Source organism: Thunnus thynnus, chromosome 7 (assembly GCF_963924715.1).
Source record: "Thunnus thynnus chromosome 7, fThuThy2.1, whole genome shotgun sequence".
In the NCBI taxonomy this organism is placed as follows: domain Eukaryota; kingdom Metazoa; phylum Chordata; class Actinopteri; order Scombriformes; family Scombridae; genus Thunnus; species Thunnus thynnus.
Window position 1 is genome coordinate 34,378,176 of NC_089523.1, and position 10,922 is coordinate 34,389,097.

Here is a 10,922-nt window from a genome sequence, read left to right on the forward strand (position 1 = left end):
GGTGTATTCTCACCCACTTTGTCACAGTCTCTCTCTTCCAGAGTCTCCAGGTTTCCAAGCCAGAGAGCAAACACTTTAGTCTGACTTGGTTTTTAGCTCCGTTTTGTAGGGCCTCAAACCATGAGGTCACACAGAGAGGGCCTACATGTAACCTGTGAGGCCTGACCACGAGGTGCTTTATTCCTTTGTTTTCCCCGAGACAAAGGAATAGCGCCAAAAATGCTTCTTACAGACAATGGGAGTCCATTGCAAACTCCATTTCCAAGGATGCTTTGCGATTTTCACACCTCAGCAGGGAGCAGTCAACATACAGTCTCATTGGCAGAGATGCTCCTGCACAGCGGAGCGTCCTGATGACGCAGCCGTGACATCACCGCCCCTTTAAAAGCTGAACGTGCCCTGAAGCACACGCCTTTCCCATGTCACTGAGCTAGGGGTAACTCCTGTTCCTCTGTGAGTCAGCTGACTAAAGGGGGTACCCCACGCATGTGTTTTCCCCTCATCGAAGACTCCCCTCGCCGGACGAGACGAGACTTCGCCCGTGTTAACCCGAACACATTCCCGGATCCAAGAGAGACCGCTGCTGCATCCGACGCCCTCAAATTCCCTCGAGACAGAAGAAACGCTTCTTCACCGAGTCGACTCTGCTGTTCTCTCCGCCACGCCGCCGAGAGCCAGCTGCCGTGTTTTTCGCCGACCGTGCGAGAACGGCCACCATCTGCATCCGAGCCCAGGACAAAGCCGGACATAACGACGGACTAGTCGAGGACGAGTCTGGGCAGAGGCAGTGTTAATTGTGTGTTCTTATCAGCATCAGTTGCTGTTGTTTAGCATTTAGCTTTTAGCTTTATTGCTATTGTTTGTTGTGTTGTTGACGGACCGCCGCGTCCATTTTTCCTGCTTTACTCTGAGGAGTATTTTAAGTTTGCTGCCTGTTTAGTTGTGTTCACCACGCTAGACTGTTTTGTGTTTGTCCCACTCGGGACTACTGCTGTGTTTGTGCCATCGTGACTCAGGAAGTAAGTTGCTTTGTCGGTCAGAAACCAGACAACGTGCGTTACAGACGTCCGTACGCGCACTGTCTGTGGACAAAGGAACAGCTTCTCTTCCTCTCACGATCGCTTTCTCTCCTTCTTCCTTCTCTCTTCTGACTAACACACACGCGCGCACACACACACATACATGCACCGACATCTTTTGCACATCTGATGGTCAGATAACGTCGGACAAAGCTTCGCTTTGTCTTTCCTTATCCGCCATCAGACACGTGTGTGTTTCACAGAAGTGGGTGAGTGCGAGACGCCGTCCACTAGGCGGCGCCGTCTTGCTTCTGTCTAACCAAGACACCGCCACACTTCTGCCATCCAGTTCTCGCGGACGTGACTTCCTCCCATAGTCACATCCGCGTCGCAGACCGACGACGTCATCACGTCAGGCCCCGTTGCCATCTTGTCTTACGCGCTCACACACACACACGCATGCACATACACATGCACACACACACACACACACATGCATTCCCCTGCATGTGTCCAACCCTGTACATAGCTGTTTGTGTTTTGTTTGGTAGGATAAGATTTTAGAATAGCTGTTTATTGAATGAAGCATTTGTTAACTTTGTTAATTTTGCTAAGTTTAATAAACACTGTTATATCTTTAAAGAGAAGTTCTTCTGTCATTATTGTGTGTAATATTGTGAAAAGTGGCTGATTGAAGGAGTCAGAGCTCGAATTCACCCTTCTTTGTTCGTCCTTGAATGTTGATATCTCTCAGATATTAACATTCTAGGTGAACTCCCATTTATGAGACTACCTTGTTTGGTTATTGGTCCCGGTTTCCGGGTGGTGCCCCGTATTCGTTAATTCATATTAATAATTCTATTAATTGTCATAATTAGTTAATTATCCTTGATAATTGATAATTATTGCAAACAATCAACTGTGCTCCTCACAGATCCAACTGTTGGTGCCCGAATTATTGATTAAGGTTAACAATATCTTATTTTCATAATTCATAATTATGATAATTATGAATTATTGCTAATAACCAAACGCACTACTGCCCCTCCCAACAGTTTTATAGTTGCTGAAGATTTAACCTGTTATTTCCACACACAAATTATACTTGTCTGTAGCATATTTGGTAAAACAAATGTAAAAGTCAGATTCTGGTCCACATATGTTGTTTGTGGCTTTGCAGGTTAGTGGTAAACTGGTCACATGATTCCTGAGTGAGTTCAATAATCTGTGTGTTTTCACTGAGATGAGCTCTGAGCTGCTGGAAATCCTCACAGTGTTTGTTCAGTTCACAGCTCTGCACCAATATAAATACTGACTTTCTGATTTTCTCTGCAGGACTCCAGGCTGAAGATAAACACCAACCAACAGGTAAAAAGAGAGAATATATCTCATCTGGTCTGGGAACGCCTCTGATCCCCCAGGAGGAGCTGGAGGACGTTACCCGCACCTCCATCAGGACAATGAATCCACTTTGGTTTATGACCAAATACCCTCAAAGCTAATAACTAATAAAATATGCTAATGTTAGCATTGAAAAGTGAAAATCTAGATTTTGGAAACTCACAAATCATCACAATTTTATGTCATCACTGTCCGCTGTAGAGTTGCACATCACTAGTTTTTGTGTCTATAATATCTATAAAATGCAACGCATGGCATTGTGGGATTGTTTGCTGAAAGTAGTGCCTTCATGCCATGAACACCACTTTTTTGTTCCATTGTGGAACATCTGAGGGCTCTACATGTTGGATAAATTTACACTCAAATAAAATGGAGGAGGGTAAATTTTATGCACTTTGTAGTAAAAAGGGAGTCATTTCAGATACACGGTGCTTTTTATTTGGCTAACGTGTCTCCTCGTGTCTCCTCATGTCTCCTCGTGTCTCCTCGTGTCTCCTCGTGTCTCAGCTCCTCACAGTGAGGATGTGACAGATGTGAAGAAGAGACACGAGGACGGAGAAATTTAATTCATCAAACGAGACGTCCTCGCTCACTGCAGCGTCACTCTGAGGAGACGACGACTACTCATGAAACACATCAATCAACTGATCAATATGTAGAAGTCAGAGATCAATATGTAGAAATGATTATTTAACAGTTTAAACTCTAAAGTTTAAACTTAACATTCATGTAGAAATGAATTAACACTTTAAACTGTTACTTAATCATTTCTACATATTTATAGCTGGAAGGAAAATACCTGATAACTGCTCCAATATGTTTTATTTGATTATAGATCTCCAGCAGCGTCTGTCTGTCACAGAATAAAACACAAATAGACAATTTAAATTTGTGAATTACTGAAAGAACAGAACTGATGTAAAGGAGCAATAAAAACAGCTGCAGCCTGCAGAATATTTAATGTTTAAATAAAATATTGCTTATTTAGTTTGTGACAGTCTGACGTTGTTTTCAGGCTCAGGATGATTTTATAGGAGACGCAGCTGTGTGACGTCATATTTTCCTGAAAGAGCTGAGACGAAGAAGAAAGGAGAAGCCTTTTGGCTCATGAAGAAAAATAATAAAGTTACAAGAGTGTTTTTATGATGGATTCATGATTCAGTAAATCTTATTTTATGAATAAATATGATCAGCTGCTGCTGGTGGCGTCATTCCTGCTCCACAGGTCGTTTTCTTGATCTGCTGTATTACAACAACAGCCCGACTGTTTACTGTCCCGTCAGATCAGCTGATTGATCAATAACCAATCATTAAACACATTGATCAAAGGAGTGTTTCCATCCACTGAAAAACTTCCACAGAGGATACACCTGTGTAACGCTCTAAGCTCCTCCAGGAGCCTCCTCGCTCCTCGTCTCCTCTGAGGAGCGTTTAAGGGTTTCAGGTCACAGTTGGAGGAAGGAGGAGCGAGGATGCGAGAAAGCATAAATTAGCCAAATGAAAAGCACCCACAGCTTTAGTCTTGCTTCTATATTTGGTCTCTTGTGTATTGTATCCCACAATCCTCTGTTTTCCTCCAGGTTCTCAGTGTGAAAGCACAGCCAAGGCTGACATCGGGCTGATGGTCAGTGAATCCGGGAGAATCAGCCCTGAAGACCATGAAAACATGAAGTCCTTTCTAACTAAGATAGTCAGCTACTTCGACATCGGCCCTGACAAAGTCCAGATCGGTAATATTTTCACTACTTCTACTATTCACACTACTGCTCCTGGTACTATTACTACTACTGTGTGTAAAAAGTACTCAAAATCCTAAAACCTTTACATCAAAATGTAAAAAAGCAGCAAAATAGGACATGATAACAAGAGTAGTCAGAGGTATGTCTGATGTGAGGATGAAAGGAGCAGACCAGTGGTTTTACATGTTTAAGTAAAATAACTGTTATCTGCATACAGCCTCCGTTACTGCCAGTTATTTCCCAAAACATGCAGACATATTTTAGCTTTGTAATAACTTACAGAAATGAAATGTTCAGGTGATACACCTACCTTCAAATTCAGTGCTTCACCCACCGAAACACACATTTATAACTCATGGTAATTATGATTCAGCTTATAAAACAATCTTTTATCTGGACACTGTTTTCCATGGTGGAGATATACTGTACATTCCTTCTGTGTAGGTCCGTGTTGGATCAGTTAGCAGGACAGATGTTCTGACAACTTTGTCTCTCTACTAATACTCTGCTTTTATATGTTTCCAGATTAGCTACCAGTGATAAAACTGGAAGCATTACAATGTTAAACTGTATTTAAACTCACTTGAGTTCTGTGTGACAACATTTAGTTCACTGTAAGCAGTGCAGGTGGTGCCTGACTGACATGTTTTTATTGTAGACAGGGGCGTCGCAGCCGTGGGTGTTACGAGTGTTGTGACACCCGCACTTTCACAGAAACATAATTCCATCCCTCCCACTTTTTCCTGAGGTAGTCATTGATGAAACGAAACTGAGGTTCCCATACATGAAAAACCTATTGGTCTAGTTAGATTAATTGAAGAGCCATCCAGCCAATCACAGCCGTTTGACCAACCCACCAGGTCAGGGAAGAGTAAACAGTTGGAGTCCAGTAAAGTTACCTTTATGCATTCAGCAACGGTGCTTCTGTTACTCTCTGCTGGCTGTGATAACAGATCAGAGAATAACAGATCAGAGGTATGAAACAGATATTTAACTAGTTAGTAATGTAGAATTTTCTTTTGTAACTTTGTCTTGTTATGTGATGTGTCAGCTCAACTAACATCATTGAACATAAATGAAATAGGCTAACTTATCCTAAATGTAAACCAGGTGGCAAATTTGGTTTTTAGTCACTTCTATTGTCGTTTTGAAATAGTCATAGACAAAGGTGAGCATTCATATTTAAGATGTGTAACATCTGTCTGTCTTATGGCAATGCCTGCCTGAACTGACGCCTGCTGATAAAAAACCTCCTGGACAACTTTTGGTATTTAATTTCCCAATTAAAGACAATTAAAGGTCCCCTTTGGATTCCTACTAAAAGAGACACTTTTTAAAACAATTGAAGACAGTTTAGGTTGTACTCGTCCATGGACTCAGAAATGACTCTTTACTGATACTGATTTGTTACCAGGGTTCAATTTGTTATGCATCTATAACCATATCCATTTAATTTTAATGGAAGTGTAAGTTTCCTTTAATTTCATGTCTATAAGGTATGTAAGGAAGTAGGATAAAGATGCTCTGTGATTATCTTAAGTATAATAAGGATAACTATGCTCCAGTACAGCAATTCATACAAATAACTGGATGTAAGTAGTAAACTGCTATGAGACCCTAAATAAATTCTGCTGAGTTGTTACACTCATATGGTCTCAGTAATTATTTGATGGTAAGCTGAAGCAGTGGTTACAACTACAGTAGTAGAAGGTATTTAAATATGTGGCATTCATTTTGATTTGGCATGTTGAGACTGGAACAGGGCTCGAAGGCGGCGGGTTGCCGTGCTCATGTCCCACCTCTAGAACCCCCACATTTTCAAAATCGCTGCTCCAACCCTGATTGTAGGTGTCTGTGCTCGCTGCTGACCGTTCAGTAGCATCAACCTGCATACTAGACTCAACTCAACCCGACTGCTGACTACAAACTAAACTTTCTGCACTAAAATAACTACAAATAACTTTGTTGGCCAGATGAAACTACTCAAAGTTACAAAAACAAAAGAACGTTAAAACTGAAGTTGGCTTCTCATTCAAGTTAAACTCTTCTGCACAAACTGGACAAAAAGAAATAAAACGTTTGTTTAAAAGTTGAAGTTTATACTAAGAGATGTGCACCGGCTTAAAAAGGTCCAACGAGGAACAACAAGGAGACGCTGCAGACGTCTTTCTGAGGACAACAGAAAGACAGAAAAAGCTTTAAAAAGAGCAAAGACAAACGGTGTCATCTGGTTGTGTCTGTTTGGGGAAGTTTTGGGATGAAGAATCGATTTTCACGCTGAAACTGAAGATCTGAAGACCTAAGATTGATTCAAACCCACTTTGAGGATTAATTTAAAGTTGAATTAATCACAAACTTCATTATTACCCAAAGACCTGAATGACTTGATAACACATATCACACATTCAACACATTACTCCAACATTCAGAGACAACACACATGTGCAATATAAATCAATCATTTCAATTCCTGGAATAAACAATACTTAATGTAGTTACACAATATAAATACAGATGCAGTCATCACTGTCTATGTTACCTATTAACATAATACTCACTACTATTAACTATCAAAATTAATTCTTCATACAAAAGGTTAAACATCCATTAGTTCAGCTTCAATAAAACACACATTTATTTAAACAAACCTACTTTTTAATGTTAACAAAACTCTATTTTATGACCACTGAATATTAATTCCTCACTTATCAAAAATATAAATGTCTAATACTTAGTAAATATGAGGTTAGAACAGCACAATAAAATAACTGCAGATACATAAACATACATACTGTTTGTTGTTCAAAAATTCTACCTCTACTGACCACTGGAGGGTCGTATGATCACACTGTAATTTACAACATTTAACCTATAAATGAATAACTAAGTCAATTTATATCACACAGACTTCAGGGTTAGACTATAATATTGTGAAGCATCTCCAGATCAACAGTTTCCTGCTTACAAAATGATCATATCTTTACTTCACAGTTATTACAAACTTTGGCTTAAACACACTGGATATAATGAACTCAAATTGAGGAATGCAGCATAATTTATGGTTTTGTTCTGGCAAGTGTCCTTATCTTGAGATAGCAGCAGGTTGAGAAGGACAGACAGACGCTTCTTCATCAACTGTGTGTAATGTCTTTACTTAAAGTCCTTTTCAAGGAAGATTCCTCTTGATGTTTCCTTGAATTTGGGTGAATCCATGAAGAAAGTAACATTCCAAAGAGTGTTGTAAATCCGGATCTCAAGAGTTCGGAGAGAGACCCAGTTTGAGTCTGCAGGGTGTCAGTTAATACCAAAAACAACAAAACAAACAAACAAAAACTTGCTTCTATGCACTCTATGCATTGCCTTGGTGCACTGCCTGTTGGCATCTACGTCCTATAGGACTCAAACTTAAGCTTTATGGCACAGATCCTTGCTTGTGTTGTATCAGTCTCAGATGTACGTCACTTTGGATAAAAGCGTCTGCTAAATGAAAAATGTAATGTAATGTAGTTACACATCTTTACCTGGGAGGTGTAAAAGTCAGTTTATCTTGAGGGAAGTTCAAAAACAAAGTCCTTATTTAAGAGGTTAGAAGTCAGTTTACCTTGAAAGGTTCCTGCCAGTAACACAAAGTCTTCTACATTCCTGAGGAGATAGCAAAGAGGACCATCTTGGACCCCTACGAGTCCTTTGGTCCCTCTATATGAAGATTAGTACAGGCATGAGTGTGTAGATGAGTGTTGGGGTGATGATGACAACAAGATAATAACCACAATAATAGTAATAAACCAATGCATCTGTTCAAGAACACTCAGTGCAACTATTACTCTCATTCTCATTATTATCATTGTTATTCTCATTATCATTTAAAAATAAAAGCTGAGTCAGTTTTACACATTTCTGTGTTTCCTGCAGGTCTGGTTCAGGGCAGTGGATACCCAGAGATTGAATGGCAGCTGAACACCCACCAGACCAAACGATCCCTGCTGGAGGCCATAAACCACCTGCCACACAGAACAGGAAACAGACACTCAGGTGATTTAACAGCAGGCTGTCTGATCCACACCAGCTTTACACTGTGAGGGACTGAGGCAGAGACTCTGATTAGATCCAAATATATTTACTTTCTGTATTTAGGTCTGTCAGCGGTGGAAAGAGAAGCTGTTAGTGATCCATATTTTATATCATTATATTAAAGTATTTATAGTGGAATTTATTGTATATATTGAATATATATTTGTGAATGAAATTCACTCCCCTGACAGATCAAGAAAACTGTGTATCTGCTAACAAATAACATCTTCAGAACAGACTTCAGATAAAGTTACTAAACAGTATATTCATTCATACTGATTCCAGAAATAGTAGGTTTACAATAAAAATCAGATGAATGATGATGGTAATTTGTATTATTGTTGCTGTCATAATATTAAAGGAAAATTACAGTTGATTTGAACCTGATGTATTTGCTATAAATGTGGCCGTTATGTCTCTATGTGTCAGGTTAACTTTGTTCTCTCAGCTGTTATAGAGATTCTGGTGATTCACAAACAGATGTTTATCACACACACAAAGATTTTTACATGAATCATTTCAAAAGTTTGTTTGTGAGTCTGAATGAAAGTAAACACAGAAACTAGCCGCCTGTAGCAGCATTATGGCAAACTGCATGGAGATCTATATCCAGGCAGCTTGCCCATGTATACCTGGCTGCTGCCTGCGGAGCGGGGCGGGGTTAATGTTTATTATACAACACGTAGTTCTGACCAAGCAATCTGATTGGTCAACTAGACATTTAAAATGCGCTCAAATCAGCATGACAGCACACCTAGCCGTGCTCAGATGAAAAGCCTCATCACTAAAAATATTACTCCGCCATTCATTACGCCGGGGACACACTGGATGCGTGAACCTCAGCAGTGCGTGTGCGTCGCTGAACTGCTGCGTCTCGCACGCTTGCAGCGTCCACACAGGAAGGAGATTCGAGGTCTCGCCTATTTTCTCCGCGTGACGCGCGCGGTTCTCAGCAGAAATAGACAGGGAACACGATAGAAAGATAGGGCTGCCAGTGGCAGAAGCGCCACAGCAGACACGCTTCCTGTGTGAACGCTGCAAGCGTGCGAGACGCAGCAGTTCAGCGACGCACACGCACTGCTCACGCCAGCGCCTCGTTCCTGACCGCATCACTGTCGCGCCAACAATGACAGTAAAGCACCCTCGAGTGTAATATTGTTTAAATCCGAACCCACTGTGATTTGATTGGTTTGAGTGTGGAATGTGGGCGGGGTTAAAGAACAATTCATAAATGAAAAGGACCTACCGGTATACGTTACTCAGGCTAATGTCATGAGGGGAACTGCTCCTCTGTAAACTCTCTGTTTCATATTTGAAACATAATGATCACTTTGAAGCATGAGTTGACCAGTTAAACATCCATAATATTCACCTCATAAAATGAGCAAGGTGTTGCTGCTCGTCTTCATGTGGTTCCAGTGATTTTTATCGCTTTGTGGCCGCAACGTAGGCTCGTTGTTACAAGACTATCGACAGTGGTGGAATATAACTAAAGTACATTTACTCAAGTACTGTATTCAAGTACATACTTTACTGGAGTATTTCTATTTTATACAACTTTATACTTCTTCTCCACTACAAGACAGCTATAGTTACTTCTTAGTTATAAATTACTTCTCAGATTACAATTTTTCAAACTCTTCCTGTCCAGTGAAAACTATGTATCTCCAAATTCTGTGATTCTGAATGTTTGTGATAAACTGAAGGATTAAGTGATCCTTTATGAGTTGAGAAAATTCTGATTCTACTTCTTAAGCTAAATAAAATATTATTTCATAGTGATAGTTTATTAAATAGTTTATTGTACTCTTGGATTAGCTGGAAAATGCATTGTCACAAAGCAGAAAACAGGCTGTTTTTCTGAGCTCATGAAAAGTTGACTTTTTAGAGATACGTGGTTCTCACGGGACAGAGACGCTACAAACATATGATGATCTTATAGAATATGATGCATCGCTGTAGATGAAACTACCCAACACTATATAAAGTAGATAAAATGATCACCTTAAACATCTACAACAGTAAAATGCAACACACACATGAATGCAGCAGTAATATTAAAAACATCATATATAGTAAAACACTGACAGGGACAATTGTTCTGCAGAATGAATACTTTTATTGTTCATACTTAAAGTAAATTTAGCTGATACCATTTACATACTTTTACTAAAGTAAGGTTTTATTTATTTTATGATGGGGTTGGGTAGTAGTCCTGGGTAAAGAAAGGTTTCTGGTCTTGACTTGAAGAGATGGGAGGATGCGTATGTCAGTGATCAGTGAAGTGAGTTCCACAGTTTGGTGGCATAGAAGAGGGGGGCAGTTATGGAGGACATGAGTTATGATCATCAGATCTGTGCAGGCAGCAAGTAGAGGTGTGAACCGGTTGTAGACGTTTGTCTGGTGAGGGTGTTGCACAGGTGAAAGAAAGATCTTGACCGTCTTGTTGACTCAGAGGTTGCAGGATAGTGATGAAGGAGAGACAGCGGTGTTATCGACAGTCAGAGATGGTACCATGTTTCTATAGGTTTGTAAAAGGAACTATTTACATTTACAAGTGTGTAAATCAATGGAGAGTTGCGCTGTACCCCTGCGGCCCTGCTGGGCTCACAGGGAAGCAGGTGGCTGTGGTCCTTCCATGGAGGGACGCTGTCCATCAACATGTTTAAGTAGCTGTAACTGGTTCACAACA

The 10,922-nt window shown here is 40.3% G+C and overlaps 2 protein-coding genes across 2 annotated transcripts in view; one reads left to right on the top strand and one right to left on the bottom strand.

The window, feature by feature from the left end:
- The window catches only part of LOC137186817 (collagen alpha-1(XII) chain-like), a 14,185-nt gene extending 5,876 nt beyond the window's left edge, over nucleotides 1-8,309 (top strand). Inside the window, exons 2-4 of the mRNA XM_067595852.1 lie at nucleotides 2,355-2,387; nucleotides 4,001-4,150; nucleotides 8,072-8,309. Of these exons, the coding sequence (XP_067451953.1) occupies nucleotides 2,355-2,387; nucleotides 4,001-4,150; nucleotides 8,072-8,238 (350 nt within the window). The 3' untranslated portion in view covers nucleotides 8,239-8,309. The remainder of the gene's footprint in view (nucleotides 1-2,354; nucleotides 2,388-4,000; nucleotides 4,151-8,071) is intronic.
- The window catches only part of LOC137186609 (coagulation factor X), a 102,148-nt gene that overhangs the window by 22,394 nt on the left and 68,832 nt on the right, over nucleotides 1-10,922 (bottom strand). The window lies entirely within an intron of this gene.